This window comes from Saccopteryx bilineata, chromosome 6, assembly GCF_036850765.1.
Source record: "Saccopteryx bilineata isolate mSacBil1 chromosome 6, mSacBil1_pri_phased_curated, whole genome shotgun sequence".
NCBI classification, from domain to species: Eukaryota; Metazoa; Chordata; class Mammalia; order Chiroptera; family Emballonuridae; genus Saccopteryx; species Saccopteryx bilineata.
In genome coordinates, this window is record NC_089495.1 from 144,689,906 (window position 1) to 144,710,595 (window position 20,690).

Here is a 20,690-nt window from a genome sequence, read left to right on the forward strand (position 1 = left end):
TCCCATTCTCCAGGATTATTTCAACCCATCAGCACTTTCTTCAAATCTCATACACTCCACCACACTAATCCCTCATTCATTCTCCCTGCCTCCTATTTCAGAGAATTTAGTAGTCATTAGAGAGACATTCCCTTCCACTCCAACAACCTTATCTAGAAATCTACAGCAGTCATCTCCTCCCACCACAAGAACGGTGGCTTCCGTTGTCCTCAAGTCCACGCCCCATCGATTCTACCGCCCCTTTCTGCCTTCTCAGTTCAACTTCAGTTGATTTTTCCTGTTGCTCTGTCATCTTTCACTCCACCCTCTTCACTGACTTTCTTTTATCATACTTAAATCTTTATCACTTATTTTTCCCACTACAAACAAAACCACCATTATTCATCCCTGGGCACCACCTCCTCCTATAAGTCTCCTCTTTCCATCCATCTCATGAAAATTATCTCAATCTCTTCCATTTCCTCACATTTCCAGCCCCATAAATCTGTCTTCTACTCTCACCACTACTGAAACTCGCCTTGCCACGGACATCTGCAACAATTATGCCACTACATACAGAAGAGTATATGATGTCTGCCCACTCAGTACAGTTGGGACCACTTCCTTCTCAAGTTCCCCCTTCCCTTGGCCTCTCTGACTTCCACAAGTATCCCCAGGACTTGTGCCTGGCCCCGCCCTCTTCACTCCTCAGTCTCAGACACGACCTGTGGCTTGGATACCAACAACACACTGAAGACCCCCCACCGCAGGCTTAACTTCTGCATGCCTAACTCACACCTGCAACTTCCCACTTTGCATTCCTACCTGGATGCTTTATAAGCATTCCAAAACTCACTCCTTCAAACTGGAATGCATCATCTTTCTTAAAAGAAAAAAAAGAAAAAAAAAAAGAAAGAAAAGAAAAACTGGTTCCTCTTTCCAAGCTTCCTACCTTATGAAATTTACTCTACTGCTTGAATTATTAAAATAGATGTTATTCTGTCACTCTAGATGTCTCCTCTGTCTCAATTTTACTCCTAAATTAAACTCCTATAGTACTATATAACACCTGCCAAATTATTTTAAAGCTTTTCTTTCTATTACCATTGCCACTGTCCTAATTTATATCATTCTTAGACAAAGAGAGCACATTTTTATTTACTTTTCACTTATTTTATTATATCATATAATATATTGATCTCTCGTTGTTTACTTTTTCTGTACAGCAATATAAGGCATTTAATTAACTGGAAAAAAGTTCTTATTAAGTGCATATTCTGCATAAGGAACTCTGCTGCATGATATAGGAAAGTATTTCCTAAGCTTCATAATCAGAATATCTTTAACTGTTGATGACAAGGTATGCCATGAAGAAAGTGGGTATTTAATCCCAGCCTGTCTAAAGCAAAGTTTTTCAAAGTCCTGATTTATTATTTTTAAAATAATACAGCATATACTAAGTACATTTGCTTGAACATGCAAATATTTCCTTTCCTTAATAATAACACTTATACTCTAAGAAGTGTGCTATATTAATTACGGTTATAGTGCCTCCTTGCACACCACCACATATGCCAAGTTTGAAGGGATAATGTGAAGAATAAAAATAAATATGTCATCCTTGCTTTTTGAGTTTTCACTTCACGAGCCACACAACTATGGACTTCATTTTAAATATATATTCTATAAAAACTTGAAGTAGAAAGGTCTGTGTAACAACTAATAAATTTGACCTGAGTCAATCATTAGTACAAGTCTAGCTCAAAAAGACAAGCTAAGTTGTTAAAAGCTCACCTGGTTGTATAAAACTGACTAAAGAACAAAAGAATAAGATATAGAATTAGTATCAGCTTGAGGCCTATGTTTATTTTCCCATCAAAAGAAATATTACAGATTTTAATCTAGAGTGGGAATTTGAGGTATCTTATTATACAACCAATCAATCATATATCAAGGTATAAAAATATAAGATACTGTCCTTTTCTCTAGTTTATAGTCTAATAAAGGAAGTAGAGCATGTACATACCCATTATTATAAAACAAAAAAGGCTAAAAAATACCCTGAACATAAAAACCACACTTCATATACTTCAGAGTGCTTTAAAAATGTTATTAGACATCTTTTATATAGACATCTATATATGGTATATATGGTATATAATTCTATAATACCATTTATAAGACCTATAGAATTTTGACAGATCTCAAAAATAACTGCATTACCTCTTCTCCTTGATTTATTTGCTCTTTTGTTCTATCTTTTGTTTCCATAATGTATGAATAATCCTCCTTCATCTGTTCAAGTTGGGTTGCTTTCATGAAAAACTACACAACAAGGAAAATACAATTATGAGTTTGCAAACTTCCATGGAACTATTAAAAAACTGGTCTTCAAAACTTTTAGACCAATTATGTCAACAAGATGTGAAAAACATACTTAAACAATCCACATAAACACAAAAAAATGTATTATTTCAGACCTAAAATTTACTTAACCGACTACATTCACATCTACATGTTCATTTGCAAAAACCATTAAAACTCCATGAAAGAACACTTTTGCTGTGACAGTAATGCCATTTTGAAAGCTCATTTTCACTTACTTTCCCATTCTTTAAGCAAATACAGAAACAAAGAAAACATCTATATGTTTGATCATAGTGCATTATAAATTTTTAGAAACGGAGATACCGAAACCCATTTAAAAGTGTATTGTAAGTTTTAATAGTAGTCACAATTGCATTAGCTTTCTGAGTTTCAAATAACTTAGGTATTAAAATTATGATTCAGACAGAAAAAGCTAAGAACTGTATGATCTCACTCCTATGTGGGATATAAAACTGAAACTCACAGACACAGACAACAGTATGATGGGTAGGTACCAGGAGGAAGGGGGGTACGGGAGGTGGTAAAGGTAAAGGAGACCAAACAGAAGGTGCTGGAGATGGCCTGACTTTGGGGGGTGGGCACACAATGCCACACAGTGATGTAGTATAGAAATGTGCACTTGAAACCTATAGAATATTAACCAATGTCATCTAAATAAATAAGTTATTATGTATGTGTGGCCAATCATTCCCTTGCTTTTCCTTAATGATTAATCTTTAGAAAATAAAAATACATGCTAACTCAGAATTAAAAGCCAAAAATTAAAAGCAAGGATTTACCAAAATAATTAACATTTGTGGTAATGTTAATTTACCTTAACAATTTCCTAAATTAGTCCTACAGTATTATTTTAAATAGGTTAATACACCACCTCAATATTTACTGTGTGAACAAGAATGACGTCCACAATATAGGCTTAACTACGAATGTCTCTTTCAGTAAGCTGACATTCACTGGGTGCTCCTTACTTTGTATTTGTCCCCCTCGTTTCTGGACTGTAAAAACTGCTTGCTCATCTCTTGTGTTAAAACAGAAACTGGATTATCCACCTGAAACAAACAAAAGGTTATGTTTGAATATGTCACTTACGTGCCTTAAAGCTAAATGAACTGAAATATACAACACAATTGACCTACGGTGCCACCAAGCAGGATAAGTACTAGCCAATGCTTTCAGCATTAGGGTGCATATACAAAGAAAAATGTTATAATGCAGAGAAAATGTTTCAATATTTCATGATACTAAAATAAATACTATAGTCAAAATTACATATTCTGTTACAAGAGGGCACAAGCACAAGAATTCTCTGAAGATGTGTTTTCATTAGAAAGTTTTCATTCCTTTCATCTGTTTTACAGAATGTCCCTCCCAGCATGAAACAAGACTGGGAAAGCCCCTGCACGGGAGTCAGCTGACTTGAGACCTTGTTTGGGCTGTTTCTACCCGCCTATGTAGCCTTGGGCAAGTTACTTAGCTTCTTCAAATACAAAAAGTCCAAGTCAGTTTATTTTTAATCAGAATTATGATGTTTTCTTTATTTTTCTTACAGCAATTTTTCAAATTTCCCCACTTGTTATTTTGCCATGAAGACATTGTAAAAGAAATGGAAACATTAGTCATTTCTATCACTTGAAAGGACCAGTCATTTTAAATAAGCCATTACTTGGTTTAAACCACCTCTGGCTAACCAATTCCAATTAGGTAACAGTAAAGTGCAATGACAGTTCAAAGTGTATTTTTAAAATATTTTAATACTTTTTAATTTTAGTAATACTGATTTTTAGGGAGAGAGAGAGAGAGATAGCTTTTTAAAAAGTATTGTTTCAAAAAGATTCAGGGTATTATCTTATTCCTAACAAAGTAACTGGTATGTTAGAAAATAATCCAGTTCCTGAGAATATATAGGGCCAGTGTAAATGAAAAAGGTTTTAAATTCTTTCATTTTACCATCTGTAAGATACTGATTCTACTGTTAGGATACCAATGCTTAAACCTTCCTTTTAAGTGTAATCTTGGGTCTTTTAAAATAATAAAAAATTCATGCAGTTAAAAAGAAATGTCTGTGTATCTCATTCTTTTTATTATGTAGGTAGACCCGACTGATTGCCAAGTATTTTCACAAGGCCTGCCCTATATCTTCATTTCATACTGCATCTGACTCCTTAACAGGGAGACCTAACGCACTAGCATTAATGACAGACATCTTACCACCAAGCTTGGACGAAGGGCTTTCTCAAAGTTTGTATTCTTTGCGTCACATCCTTTTCACTGCTTCTGAAATGGGGTTCCTAGTTCCTACAATACTCTACAAATTGTTTAAGACTCTTGCATATTTACTTATTGAGACCCTGGAACAAGCATGAATAGGTAATCTTCAGAGAAAAGGTAAGACGGAGAGGCACAGGGGACAAATATAATCAGATACTTTAAGGAATTCTTCTTCTCCTGGTTACTCTAGACCAGGGGTCCCCAAATTTTTTACACAGGGGGCCAGTTCACTGTCCCTCAGACCGTTGGAGGGCTGGACTATAAAAAAAAACTATGAACAAATCCCTGTGCACACTGCACATATCTTATTTTAAAGTAAAAAAACAAAATGGGAACATATACAATATTTAAAATAAAGAACAAGTAAATTTAAATCAACAAACTGACCAGTATTTCTATGGGAACTATGGGCCTGATTTGGCTAATGAGATGGTCAATGTCCAGTTCCATATTTGTCACTGCTAGCCGTAACAAGTGTTATGATGCACTTCCGGAGCCGTGACACGTGTGTCCCGTGTCACTGGAAGTAGTACTGTACGTGAGCGATGCTGCGCTTTGCAGCGACCACCAATTAAAGAAGTGCCCCTTCCGGAAATGCGGCGGGGGTCGGATAAATGGCCTCAGGGGGCCGCATACGTAGTTTGGGGACCTCTACTCTAGACCAACACTGGCCATTGGAACTATAATAAAAACCACACATACAAGGTTTCTGGTATCTACATTAAAAGTATTAAAAGAAACAGGTAAATTAAGTTTGATAGTATATTTCTAATCTAATGTAACTAAAATATTATCTTTTTAACATGTAATCAATATAAAAATTGAGTTATTTCCTTGCATTGAATTTCAGAATCTGGTGTGCATTTCACACACCTCCCAATCTGGACTGCCCACATTCCAGTGCTCGGCATCCACGTGGGCTAGAGGCTACCGTACCAGTAAGTGCAGCTCTAGATCTTTCGTATTTTGATCAATGAACTTGAATCTTTAAAATAATATGAGAAGAGAACTAAAGAATTTATGATAACAAACTTCAATTATTTCAAAAGAGAAATATGGTTTTCCTTCCGCCAGAATATGGAGCTTAGAGAAACAAGCTTTATTCAACTTCTCACATCAGAACTTTCTAACATACACAGCTGTCCACAGGACTCAAAGCCTCAGGCAGAGATGACTTCACCACAGCTAAGTCTAGAGAACAATAACTGGACTAGACACCTTTCACGAGTCTCCCGACACCTATGATTCTGTAAACTCTAACTTTTGGTTTTCCTGATTTTGTTTAACAAATTGTTCACATTCTAGACTCAAATTTATTTTTAGTATCTGCTTTTACCTAGATTTTAGTAATTCTTTTTCTAAACCTGTGTTGCTTGACATATAAACTACTAGTCACATGTGGCTTTTTACACTTAAGTAAAATTAAATAAAATTAAAATTTTAATTTCTCAGGCACATACTTTAGGTGCTTAAGAGCCATACATGGCTAGTGGCTACCCCACTGGACAGTCTAATACAGAATATTTCTTTCGTCACAGAAACTTTTCTGCACAGCTTCGTTCTAAAGCAAACTGAGAAAGAGACCCAAACTTGTTAATTATCCTGGAATAAGGCAGAGTTGTTCAATGGGTAAAGCATCAGAATACATGGGGAGGCCTGGATCTCAATCCAGGAGCTACTGGTACCCATACCTAGACAACGAAGTACAAATTTACTTTGCTGGCTCCCAGATTCTCACAACATAAAGGGTCTAGATTAGATAACATCCAAAGATAATTCCAGTGTTAATGGAGGACTCAATGTGTCCTATTCCCTATTATTCTGTCAAAATACCTTAGCAGGAAGGACTCAAGTCTCGTCTCCTATAGGTATGAACATTATCTCCAAAATACATAAAAAAAAATGCCTTTCTAAAACAGATCTCGAGAGTAATGGCGGAGTAGGAAGCGATACCGATAAATCTCCCCCAAACCTCAACAAGATCTTCAACTAGAAACAGAAAAACCTATCCTTGGAGCCTCCAGATGTTTCGCAATACACCCAAAGGTATGATCGAGTGAAAAATTGGCTAAATATATAACCAAACCCTGAAGGAAATAGGGAGTAAGAAATGCTCCGCCTTCCTCACTAACCTGAACAGGGCGATTTTCACTGGAAACTGAGAATATAGAAACTAAGGCGGGCAAAGGGGGTGAATAGATCCAGGCTGCGGCACAAACGGCCGAACCAGGCTGTGGCACGGAGATCTAAGCCAAGGAAAAACTGTTCCTGTGACAACCTGGGCAATACAGCTAACACTCGTGCCAAAGACAAGTGGGGCAGCCATTTTACCTGATCCCCTGGTCGGCGCATAGTGGGCGAGAGATTCCTTCCAAAGCCCCCGGAGGGTGCGCCCGTGTTACTCCACAGAGAGGCAGAGTCAGAGGCCTTTGTGTGGGCCGAAAGCCTCCGGGCTGCCCCAGCACCCGGGGAGAGCCGCACACGGGGAGGAAGCGAGAGCTAACTCCAACACTGGAACTTTTCAGTGCGGGCGGGAGGTTTCACTCAGAGGGCGAGACTCCGGCCTCACATCCTGGTCTGCGCGCACGGAGAGTGGGAAGGAGACTCCTCCCAGCACCTCCGGAGTGGGAGCCCGTGTTGTCCTACGGAGGGGCAGAGTCGGGGGCCTTTGTGTGGGCCGAGGGCGGAGTCACGGGCTGCCCCAGCGCCTTGAAAGAGCGGCACACAGGGACAAGCGAGAGCCAATTCCAACATTGGAACTTCTCAGTGCGGGCAAGGGGTTTCACTCAGAGGGCGAGACTTCCGGTCTAACATCCTGGTCTGCCCGCGCAGACCCGCCCATGTTACCGGACAGAGTGACAGAGCCAGAGGTCTTTGAGTAGGCGAAAGCCCCGGCTGATTATGCTAGCAGCTCTGACTGACTGAGCCATACCCAGAGCCCTGTGCTGAGTGGAAAAAAGATTGGGGAGTTGCCCGCTCTTTGAGCCTCTTACTATCCAGGCAGAGGCAGCAGCAACCCGATAGCTGGATTATCAGGCTGCTGGTTGAGGAAGGAAAGACTAGGAGAAAGGCTCCTGGAACACGGACTCTCTCACTGTCGGAGCCTATAAACGCTAATGAGCCTCGACTGCCAACGAGACTGAAGCACAATACATGACATCGCCATAGAGACTTATCAACTGCAAACCTCTACCTGAGCGTGCCAAAGGGGCAGAACCCGGGGTAGAGTCGCCGACCAGGAAGAGGGAGAGAAAAGAAAAAGCAAGAAGATAACCTCTCAAAATCAGAATAATCCGCAGACTTTATAACCTATCCCATTTTATTATATTTGTTTGTTTGTTTCTCTTATCTTCATCCTTGATTTTTTTTTTTCTTTTTTCTTTTTTTTTTCCTCCTCCAATTTGGTCGTTTAACTCCCTACCGGTCTTACTCTCTCCTCTCCTTGAACTACAATACCCATAAGTGTTACATCTCCCATTATCTTTTCTTTCCTCTTCCTTTCTTTCTATGAGGGTTGCACTCCAAAACCCTTAACTCTCTCTCTCTCTCCTCTTTTTTCTTTTTTTAGTGGTTCCCTCTTTTTTTTCTCTCTCTCTCTTCTTTTCTCCCTCTACATTAGTTTCTTCCTTTTTCCTTTACATCTCCTCTCATTCAAACCTCAATAACAAACAAATTATTTTATCTGGGACTCAAACTTATGTTTGTGGCATTTTGGGGGGTTTTTACTTCATTTTTTTAACTCACTAGCAGTGCTCCCATACCTGGCTCTCCATTTTATCAAGCTCTTCTTCCACTAAATACAATAGTAATTTTTTAATTTGTCCCCCCATTTTCCTGTTTCCCTCTTACTCCTCTCATCATAACTCTTAGTCAACCAACACCTAAATGCAAATCATTTTATTCTTGATCCAAATTTTTTCATTATATGCTTTTTGTGGGTCCATACCCCCACCCCTTTTTTTATTTATTTATTTTTCTTGCCCCTTTATTACTTTTCCCCAATTCAGGCCCTCCATTACAGGCATTGTTTGTTCTTTTAAATACAATATAATTCACAGTTCACCACAAGATTTTCTCAAGAAAGAGGGGAGAGGAGAGGAGAGAAAAAAAGGAGGGGGGGAATAATTTCCTTTTTTTAAATTTTTATTTTATTTTATTTTTCTTTATTTCATTATTAATTTTAAAAAAAAACAACTTTTTTCAATTTTTTATTTTTTTAACTTTTTATTTTTTATTAAATCTCATTAATACTATCCACAAAACCACCCTCAGATGCCATTAAGGCAGAGAAAATCGAATATCATGGATACAAAAGAAAGAGAGGTAACACAGATAGAAGAGGAAAAATCTATGGAGAAAAAATTTAATATATTGGAAACCTTGGAGTTAAATAACAGAGAATTCAAGATAGAAATCCTAAAAATACTCAGAGATATACAAGAAAACACAGAAAGGCAATTTAGGGAGCTCAGAAAACAACTCAATGAACACAAAGAATATATGTCCAAGGAAATTGAAACTATAAAAACAAATCAAACAGAGATGAAAAACTCAATTCACGAGCTGAAAAACAAGGTAACAAGCTTGGCTAATAGAACAGGCCAGATAGAAGATAGGATTAGTGAAATAGAAGACAAGCAACTTGAGGCACAACAGAGAGAGGAAGAGACTCAAAAATTTAAAAAAATGAGATAGCCCTACAAGAATTATCTGACTCCATCAAAAAGAATAACATAAGAATAATAGGTATATCAGAGGGAGAAGAGAGAGAAAATGGAATGGAGAACATACTCAAACAAATAATAGATGAGAACTTCCCAAGCCTGTGGAAAGAACTAAAGCCTCAAATTCATGAAGCAAACAGAACTCCGAGTTTTCTTAACCCCAACAAACCTACTCCAAGGCACATCATAATGAAATTGGCACAAACTAATGGCAAAGAAAAAATTCTCAAGGCAGCCAGGGAAAAGAGGAATACAACATATAAAGGAAGGCCCATTAGATTATCATCAAATTTCTTAGCAGAAACTCTACAAGCTAGAAGAGAGTGGACCCCAATATTTAAAGTCCTGAAAGAGAGGAACTTTCAGCCACGAATACTATACCCATCAAAGCTATCCTTCAAATATGAAGGAGAAATAAAAACATTCACAGATACAGAAAAGATGAGGGAATTTATCATCAGAAAACCCCCACTCCAGGAATTACTAAAGGGGGTTCTCCAATCAGATACAAAGAACAAAAAAAAAAAAAATAAAGCCACAAGTAAAAGCTCCAAGAAGAACACAATAAAACCAAATTTAAACTGTGACAACAACAAAAAGAAAGGGGAGGGAGGAGAGGATGGAGATTAACAGTAGCAAAGGACGATGGAGTGCAAAAGTACTCACAGAATAGTGCACTACAATGAACAGGGTAGGAACCCTTTTCATTACTTAAAGGTAACCACCATTGAAAAATCCACCACAGAAGCACATGATTTTAAAAAGATAGCAACAGAGGAAAGATGCATGGAATACAACCAAATAAAAACAAAAGATAGAAAAACAAAAGAGAAGGATCAAACAAGACACAAAACTAACAGAAAGCAATCTATAAAATGGCAATAGGGAACTCACAAGTGTCAATAATTACACTCAATGCAAATGGATTAAACTCACCAATAAAAAGGCACAGAGTAGCAGAATGGATTAAAAAAGAAAATCCAACTGTATGCTGCCTACAGGAAACTCATCTAAGTAACAAGGATAAAAACAAACTCAAAGTGAAAGGCTGGAAAACAATACTCCAAGCAAATAACATCCAAAAAAAAGCAGGCGTAGCAATACTCATATCTGATAATGCTGACTACAAGACAACAAAAGTACTCAGAGACAAAAATGGCCATTTCATAATAACTAAGGGGACACTGAATCAAGAAGACATAACAATTCTTAATATATATGCACCAAACCAAGGAGCACCAAAATATATAAGACAGCTACTTATTGACCTTAAAACAAAAACTGACAAAAATACAATCATACTTGGAGACCTCAATACACCTCTGACGGCTCTAGATCGGTCATCCAAACAGAGAATCAACAAAGATATATTGGCCTTAAACAAAACACTAGAGCACCTGGATATGATAGACATCTACAGGACATTTCATCCCAAAGTGACTGAGTATACATTTTTCTCCAGTGCACATGGATCATTCTCAAGAATTGACCATATGTTGGGCCACAAAAACAACATCAGCAGATTCAGAAAAATCGAAGTTGTACCAAGCATATTTTCTGATCATAAAGCCTTGAAACTAGAATTCAACTGCAAAAAAGGAGGAAAAAAATCCCACAAAAATGTGGAAACTAAACAACATACTTTTAAAAAATGAATGGGTCAAAGAAGAAATAAGTGCAGATATCAAAAGATATATACAGACTAATGAAAATGACAATACGACATATCAGAATCTATGGGATGCAGCAAAAGCAGTGATAAGAGGGAAGTTCATATCACTTCAGGCATATATGAACAAACAAGAGACAGCCCAAATGAACCACTTAACTTCACACCTTAAGGAACTAGAAAAAGAAGAACAAAAACAACCCAAAACTAGCCGAAGAAAGGAGATAATAAAAATCAGAGCAGAAATAAATGAAATAGAGAAGAGTAAAACTATAGAAAAAATTAATAGAACAAAGAGCTGGTTCTTTGAAAAGATCAATAAAATTGACAAACCCTTGGCAAGACTTACCAAGGAAAAAAGAGAAAGAATTCATATAAACAAAATCCAAAATGAAAGAGAAGAAATCACCACGGACACCGTAGATATACAAAGAATTATTGTAGAATACTATGAAAAACTTTATGCCACTAAATTCAACAATCTAGAAGAAATAGATAAATTCCTAGAACAATACCACCTTCCTAGACTGAGTCAAGAAGAAGCAGAAAGCCTAAACAGACCTATTAGTAGAGAAGAAATAGAAAAAACCATTAAAAACCTCCCCAAAAATAAAAGTCCAGGACCTGACGGCTATACCAGCGAATTTTATCAAACATTCAAAGAAGACTTGGTTCCTATTCTACTGAAAGTCTTCCAAAAAATTGAAGAAGAAGCAATACTTCCAAACACATTTTATGAGGCCAACATAACCCTCAAACCAAAACCAGGCAAGGATGGCACAAAAAAAGAAAACTACAGACCAATATCTCTAATGAATACAGATGCTAAAATACTAAACAAAATACTAGCAAATCGAATACAACAACATATTAAAAAAATAATACATCACGATCAAGTGGGATTCATCCCAGAATCTCAAGGATGGTTCAACATACATAAAACGGCTAACATAATACACCATATCAACAAAACAAAGAACAAAAACCACATGATCTTATCAATAGACGCAGAAAAGGCTTTCGATAAAATACAACACAATTTTATGTTTAAGACTCTCAACAAAATGGGTATAGAAGGAAAATATCTCAACATGATAAAGGCCATATATGATAAACCATCAGCTAACATCATATTAAATGGCACAAAACTGAAGGCTTTCCCCCTTAAATCAGGAACAAGACAGGGTTGTCCACTCTCTCCACTCTTATTTAATGTGGTACTAGAGGTTCTAGCCAGAGCAATCAGACAAGACAAAGAAATAAAAGGCATCCATATCGGAAAAGAAGAAGTAAAGGTATCACTTTTTGCAGATGATATGATCCTATACATCGAAAACCCCAAAGAATCCACAAAAAGACTACTAGAAACAATAAGCCAATACAGTAAGGTCGCAGGATACAAAATTAACATACAGAAGTCAATAGCCTTTCTATATGCCAACAATGAAACAATTGAGAATGAACTCAAAAGAATAATCCCCTTCACAATTGCAACAAAAAAAATAAAATACTTAGGAATAAACATAACAAAGAATGTAAAGGACTTATATAATGAAAACTATAAACCATTTTTAAGAGAAATTGAGAAAGATATAATGAGATGGAAGAATATTCCTTGTTCTTGGTTAGGAAGAATAAATATAATCAAGATGGCTATATTACCCAAAGCAATATACAAATTTAATGCAATTCCCATCAAAATTCCAATGACATTTTTAAAAGAAATAGAGCAAAAAATCATCAGATTTATATGGAACTATAAAAAACCCCGAATAACCAAAGCAATCCTAAAGAAAAAGAATGAAGCTGGGGGCATTACAATACCTGACTTCAAACTCTATTATAGGGCCACGACAATCAAAACAGCATGGTATTGGCAGAAAAATAGACACTCAGACCAATGGAACAGAATAGAAAGTCCAGAAATAAAACCACATATATATAGTCAAATAATTTTTGATAAAGGGGCCAAGAACATACAATGGAGAAAAGAAAGCCTCTTCAATAAATGGTGCTGGGAAAACTGGAAAGCCACATGCAAAAGAATGAAACTGGACTACAGCCTGTCCCCCTGTACTAAAATTAACTCAAAATGGATCAAAGATCTAAACATAAGACCTGAAACAATAAAGTACATAGAAGAAGACATAGGTACTAAACTCATGGACCTGGGTTTTAAAGAGCATTTTATGAATTTGACTCCAATGGCAAGAGAAGTGAAGGCAAAAATTAATGAATGGGACTACATCAGACTAAGAAGTTTTTGCTCAGCAAGAGAAACTGATAACAAAATAAACAGAAAGCCAACTAAATGGGAAATGATATTTTCAAACAACAGCTCAGATAAGGGCCTAATATCCAAAATATACAAAGAACTCATAAAACTCAACAACAAACAAACAAACAATCCAATAAAAAAATGGGAAGAGGACATGAACAGACACTTCTCCCAGGAGGAAGTACAAATGGCCAACAGATATATGAAAAGATGCTCATCTTCTTTAGTTATTAGAGAAATGCAAATCAAAACTGCAATGAGATACCACCTCACACCTGTTCGATTAGCTATTATTAACAAGACAGGTAATAGCAAATGTTGGAGAGGCTGTGGAGAAAAAGGAACCCTCATACACTGTTGGTGGGAATGTAAAGTAGTACAACCATTATGGAAGAAAGTATGTTGGTTCCTCAAAAAACTGAAAATAGAACTACCTTATGACCCAGCAATCCCTCTACTGGGTATATACCCCAAAAACTCAGAAACACTGATACGTAAAGACACATGCAGCCCCATGTTCATTGCAGCATTGTTCACAGTGGCCAGGACATGGAAACAACCAAAAAGCCCGTCAATGGACAACTGGATAAAGAAGATGTGGCACATATACACTATGGAATACTACTCAGCCATAAGAAATGATGACATCGGATCATTTACAGCAAAATGGTGGGATCTTGATAACATTATACGAAGTGAAATAAGTAAATCAGAAAAAAACAGGAACTGCATTATTCCATACGTAGGTGGGACATAAAAGTGAAACTAAGAGACATTGATAAGAGTGTGGTGGTTACGGGGGGAGGGGGGAAAGGGAGAGGGAAAGGGGGAGGGGGAGGAGCACAAAGAAAACTAGATAGAAGGTGACAGAGGACAATCTGACTTTGGGTGATGGGTATGCAACATAATTGAAAGACAAGATAACCTGGACTTGTTGATCTTTGAATATATGTAACCTGATTTATTGATGTCACCCCATTAAAAAAATAAAATTATAATTTAAAAAAAAATTTAAAAAAAAACACACAAAAAAACAAAAAAAAGATCATGAACCTTGGAACCAGGTAGATCTGGAGTTCAAGTGACAGCTTCAGTTGTATGGTTAGAGGCCAGTCTCTAAGACTCAATTTTCTTGTCTGAAAATGGGGGAATTAGTTCCTATTTCAAAGGATTGTTATAGAAATGGAATGAAAGTCACTGATTGAAAACTGACCATATACCCAGCACATAATGAGAACCTTCAATGTGTAGCTGACAGTATTTTACTTACCTTCATGACTTACTTATACTCAATATGTAGGCTACTTATTTAATCAGTTCTTATATATTTTTTTACTTTCTAGAAATGATATATTAGTTTATATTGTTTTATTGATTATGTTGAGTTTTGACAAAATCATGCTATTGAAATATAATCAAACTTGAATAATTGCAAACATCTTTTCCAAATGTTTCTAAAAATCAACATATCAACATATTCTAAGGTCTAGTTTTCTCTAAGTGTGCCAATGTATAGTTTATTGAATACGAAATAGACTAAATCTTCTTTTTTTTTTTTTAAGTTCTTTTTTTATTTTATTTTTTACTTTTATTTATTCATTTTAGAGAGGAGAGAGAGAGACAGAGAGGAGAGAGAGACAGGGGGGAGGAGCTGGAAGCATCAACTCCCATATGTGCCTTGACCAGGCAAGCCAGGGTTTTTGAACCGGCGACCTCAGCATTTCCAGGTCGACGCTTTATCCACTGCGCCACCACAGGTCAGGCGACTAAATCTTCTTAACACATTTATTGTATATCTTTTCTTTTTGGCCAATATAATAAATATTTACCCCTGTTCCAGAAAAAAATAAATAAATAAAACAGATCTCCTTTCTATGAGAATTTAGCAACTGAGTTTAAGAAACTATGATGCTACTCTGACCAGAAGAGCAGAAAGCAAAGGAACTTTCAGCCTTTAGGAACCTAAATTTTAGAACCTACAAGTACAGAGTAGGTGTCTTGACCGCTCTAGGGACGTAAAGATGATATAGGACTATGCATCAAAAATTCCTGCTGAGTGACTAAATTTTAAGAAACTTCATAATAAAACAATTCTTCCTGTGGTCAATTTTAATTCTTTCTATACCAAAAGTTCATAAATAAATGAATGAATAAGTAAATATATACATACCCAGGGGCATTAATTAATCTAAAACACAAATTTAGCAATTACCTGTATGTTAAAATGATCAAGAATTGCAATCAGCTCTTCTTTCTTATTAGAAACCACGGTGCCTAGTTATAAGAAAGACAAAATAATCAGACTATTTCTAGCGCAATAATACAAAAAAAGAAAACAAACAAACTGAGTAATTATTTACAAACATAAGGATGAATCCTTTCCACTGCCATCAAGAAAGGTAGCACTGGCTAGACCCGGCTCTGGATGACCTGGGTGATGCACTGCTCAGCACACACGACATGGGAGGAAGCCCACAGCAGCAACTGTTCCTCCTCTTCCCACAGCTAAACAAACCTCTGCAGCAACTCCTAACACCTCCTCTTCCTTTCTGCCCTTTCCCACCTTTTGTTAACCATTCTTTCCACACGTGACAGAAACTCTGGGGGTGAAAGGAGGTCTGCAGATGAGAACAGAAAGGCATAATCTGTTTCAAACAGACCCAAATGCTACTAATCATGGTTTTACTGTAGGATGTCCTGTGGCACAACTATGTGTAAGATATATACATACGTGCAACCAACAAACCATCTTACGGGAAAGAGGTTTCAACAGATGGGCAGTGCCCTTTCAACGAATCCCAGTACAATCACTTAACTCTTTAACTATATAGAGATTTAATAATATTTTAGATTAAATGAAAAGACATGCATAACAGACCTCTTTCACTTTTTAGTTTATACGAACGACTTCCATCCATGGTGATGTGTTGCTGAACAATGATGGAGTCACCGTACACATTTGCTTTATAGGCATCGTCTCCTCTGTTCCTCAATGTTATTGAGATATCTGCTGAGCTAAAGCAATAGGGTTAAGTCACTTGAAGATACAATACAATCACAGTACTAGGTCACTGTAATTTTTAAAACTTCTAATTCATTTGAAAAGTCACTATACACCAGAGGTTGATGACTAACACCTAACAAAAAAATTTAAAGTTAACAATAAGGGAAGATTTATAAAAAAGAATTGACCAGTCCATCTATAACAGAAATACATTTGTTAAATAATTAGAGCGCACATACTTCAGATGCAATGAGAGAAACAAACACTTCCCCATACACGACATCAGGACAGATGGATGTCATCAGCCAATTGCGTGAGAAGGATGGGGAGGTGGTACAGAAGGGTGTGGCGTGGGCCTAGAGGAAGGGCGGAGACTAGATGCCTAGAGACAAAGACCAGAGACACAAAAAAGAAAGACCTAGACCTAGAGACAGAAGACACTTGGTTCTGAGGTCTCTCATTTCCGGTTGCTCATGAGTCCCAATTGTATTTCCTCCCGGAAGCTTCTGAGATCTCTATACCCCTGGACCGTTACAGTAAATCATCTTTCAAAAGCTAGCCTGAGCGGGTTGGTATATGTGTTTTCTTTTATTCAGAAATACCTAATGAAGACAGGTATGCTCCTCCAAAGCTGTAATTAACAGGAGTTTAACAAGCTCCCCCAGTGGATTCTAAAGAAGAGTCAAGGTTGAAAACATTAACTAAAATATGATGAGGGAAGGACAGCTGACCTACATATGGAGCAAAAAATATTTCTTTCATTAACTAGTATGATTACCTAGTATTAAGTGAATGTACCTCATGAAGACTTTTCAAAATAGTGACTACATATGCTCTCTGAATTATAAAACATCTCCCTTGGTTAGCACATGTCTACCTTATTATTTTCATTCCTAGCTATAGCTTCCATTTTAAAGCTACCTTCAGTATTGGGAGAACTTTGGAGGCACTGACATCTTGTTGCTATATGAATGCAATAAATCTAAGAAAGTCAAGTTATTCAAACAATTAAGGCTTAAGAAAAAAGTCTCATAATGCTCAAAAACCAACAAAACAAAATCCTGTATAAGAAGAGACAACAGAGTTGGACACTAACTGCTGCCTCCCCACTGTGCTGATGTGGCCGATGCTAAACGAGAGTCAAGGGCCATAGAGCCGTGTCTGTAAATACAGAATACGCTTTAGAGAAAAGAGACAGATAGCAGGAAGAGTGCTTCCAGAATCAAGGACTCTTTCTCAATTTTGGAAGAACCTATCTGTACATAGGTGACTGGACTGGCAGCGCACACCGATGGGGTCAAGGACCAAGGAAACGCCATGTAAAAATATGATGCATCTGTCCCTTCAATGGGTAGCTAGCTCATCCATAGTAAATTAATTCTGTAACCTTGAATTTTCAACCTTCCATAACTACTCCCAATGACTTAGCAGATGGCAAAACAGGACTGGTGCAAAGATACGAGCGGCACAGGGCTTGACTAGGAAGGTTGAGGGAGGAAACAGTGACCTGAACGTGTTCAAGAACCTGAACAGACAGGGACATGAGACCTACGGTCACTGTGAGAGGTTTCCGTGGGAGGAGACATACTGGAGGAGAATGGATTCACTGATCCCGTTCCCTGAAAAGGGCTGGTGGGTGATCAGAGGGCTGAGCCCCACATCAAGGGTCTTAAGGCATAGTTCTTTTCTTGTCTCCTAGCCATGTAGGGCAAGCATCTCTAAGACAGCCCGAGGCCCCGGGGTCACAGATGGAGAGTGCGATGCTTGACAAGGGGAAGGCGAGTTCTTAGGTGGGCTCATACCTGCCGGGCTGGCAGCCATGCCTCAGGCACAGTGGGACAGCCATGTAGATTTTAGACACAGAACAGACTACAAATGGAACTGAAAAGCTCAATGAGCTGCCTCTGTAAAAATGTGGTAATGTAATCAGACAATACAAACTACAGGGAATTTTACAGATGACAAATGTGTTAAATGAAGAAAAGGATGACAGGAATAGCAATGGGTCTGGAAAAGCTGTTTATAGCTACTTTTTTCAGATATGGTCAGTAAAAAGGAGACTGAGCTCACATTAAAGCTTTCTTTCCACTACTATTAAGTCTGCTTAAAATACACTGATGTTTCTACTACAGGCAGCTATGTTCTCAGGAGCGATAGGCCTTTGTTTCCTTCCTTTGAGGGTATTCCAAGGGCAAGTCTCAGAAAAAGTTTCTGCTTTGGTCCAGGTACTTCTCAAATGGGAAAAAAATAATGTAATTAAGTCATAAAACATTTACTGATGCAAAATAATAATAATAATAATTTCTTCCTGAAGCATCTTTTTGAAAGGTCAAAGTGTTATCTCGCTAGGTAGATAAGGTGATTGTTTGAACAACTAAGAAATGTAGAGTTAAGTATAATAAATTAAAACTGACACGGGATACTAACTTAAAAGTGTTAAGATAACTCCTTTTTTACTTCAGATAAATTTTGTTTGGGGGATTGTGGGTGAGAAGACCTAGCTGGGCTGGGGCCCAAATAAGCTAAGAAGAGACAAACACTATGATGAAGAATTCTTACCAAGGCCACACAACATGGGAAATAATTTTCTGTGTATCTTTTCCGTCTTCTCCTGAGTCAACTTGGAACCCTGGCTCAGGGTTCAGATTGCTAAGGCTTCTGACAGATACATAAGAAACCTGCAATTCTGATTCACATCCTTCCTTGCTCTATTTTTTAGTAATAAAATGGAAGAAGTCAAATGGATACGACACTGAGCAGAGAAAAGCCTGTTACATGAGAAGAAAGACATCACTGTTAATTATCCAAGTTCCTGATGCTCTGGGCACCGGTGTGGACAAGAGGGAGGGACAGTGGGAGCAGCCTCCCTCCCGGAGCTCGGAGAGGCTGGGACGGCTAACCAGCAGGAGCAACATGGTCTCTGCTGGGCTGCCTGGCACAGTATTAATAAAACAAGGACATCGCCCGGAAGAGAGCTCCTCCTGGGGAAAGGGCCATGAGCCTGTGATGATGTGAATTGCGCAGTCACTATACAGTTATGTGAAGGCAAGCTGCAACACAAAAAGATATATGAACATGGAGCCAAAGTGGGTAGTTACAGGACCATTCAACACAGTCAAGATGGACCACAGACTTGTGGTTGTGGTCCTTAAATCAAACTTATTGGTGAACCCCCTGGGTAAAGGATATAAAAGAGACAGAGAGGGGAATATTCCTTTGGAATTATTCAGGAGCTGGAGGCAGAAAGTTTTGTGCAGGGACACCTTGACTGGTCCTGGATTCTGCTTTGCCTATGTTGTATCAACGTGAACTTGCTGAAGCTGAGTTTGGACTGACTCCTGAAGAGTCAGTCAGGAAAGTCCAATGTTTACAAATACTGCTTTAAGCACAAGTACATAGATGTATCACTGCTCGTTCTCCCAGAAAAGTAACAGAAACATAAGCGCAGGTGGGCAGGCACATCGCAGTAATTTGCACAAACTTTCTGTCTGGGGAGGACAGTAGGAAACACTAGGCCGTCGGGAACAAGGGCAAGAGGAAGGAATGAAAAGATATGATTCCTCCACTCCAGTTCTGGGAAGCCAATTCTTTTCCTGTAATGTCTATGTGCACTGGGAATCTAAAGTCACTGCTTCTTACAAAAAAACTGAAAAATACATGTAGAAAGCAAACACTTACCTCTGTCCATCTTTCACAAAACCCTTTAAAGAAGATCCTCTATTAGTAGTGGTTGCTTTTCCACCAAGACCAACTATGAGAGCTGTGAGTACTGCACTCTTCCCACCTGAAGAGACCAGTATTGAAGAAATCACATTCATTGAGAGAGAGAAAAGGAAAGGCTGACTCCTACCATTTGATGTAAAATTTTTCAGAATGAAACATAAATTAGCCTAACACTGGAAGTATTATACTTTGATTATAATTTCCCCCCAGCACCAAAGCAGTAAACTTTTATTTAAAAAGAAAGTTGTGTATATAATGAAATATTTTAGCTAACATTATTAGAAAATATAGTAACTTTCTAGAATTAAATTTTTGCCAGTAAGGAAACAGAAAAAATGATTGATACATTTCCAACCTAAAAATCTTGTATCTTGGCTCATCAGCCTATTAAGTGAGTATTATTCATTAGCTCTTTGAAAGTTTTTTTTTTTTTTTACCCTAACAGACATAAATCATCACAAGTAGAAATTCCCAGATCTATAACAATCACCTGGAATGTGGTAACCATTTTATGAACTTCACCATTAACCGATTCAATCAACTCTAATCAGCCCATCATGCTCCACCATATAGTCCAATTTAGTCCATCCTCTCCGGAAAACATACCCTCTCAGATGAATACCGAGTAGGAGAAACAGAGAACTTATCGGACTGTGG

The 20,690-nt window shown here is 37.6% G+C and overlaps 1 protein-coding gene across 1 annotated transcript in view; it reads right to left on the reverse strand.

Moving 5' to 3' along the window:
- Positions 1-20,690, reverse strand: part of SMC6 (structural maintenance of chromosomes 6) — a 66,604-nt gene that overhangs the window by 36,773 nt on the left and 9,141 nt on the right. Inside the window, exons 4-8 of the mRNA XM_066235346.1 lie at positions 19,989-20,094; positions 16,185-16,321; positions 15,519-15,580; positions 3,336-3,416; positions 2,203-2,304 (exon numbers count right to left, since the gene is read on the reverse strand). Of these exons, the coding sequence (XP_066091443.1) occupies positions 2,203-2,304; positions 3,336-3,416; positions 15,519-15,580; positions 16,185-16,321; positions 19,989-20,094 (488 nt within the window). The remainder of the gene's footprint in view (positions 1-2,202; positions 2,305-3,335; positions 3,417-15,518; positions 15,581-16,184; positions 16,322-19,988; positions 20,095-20,690) is intronic.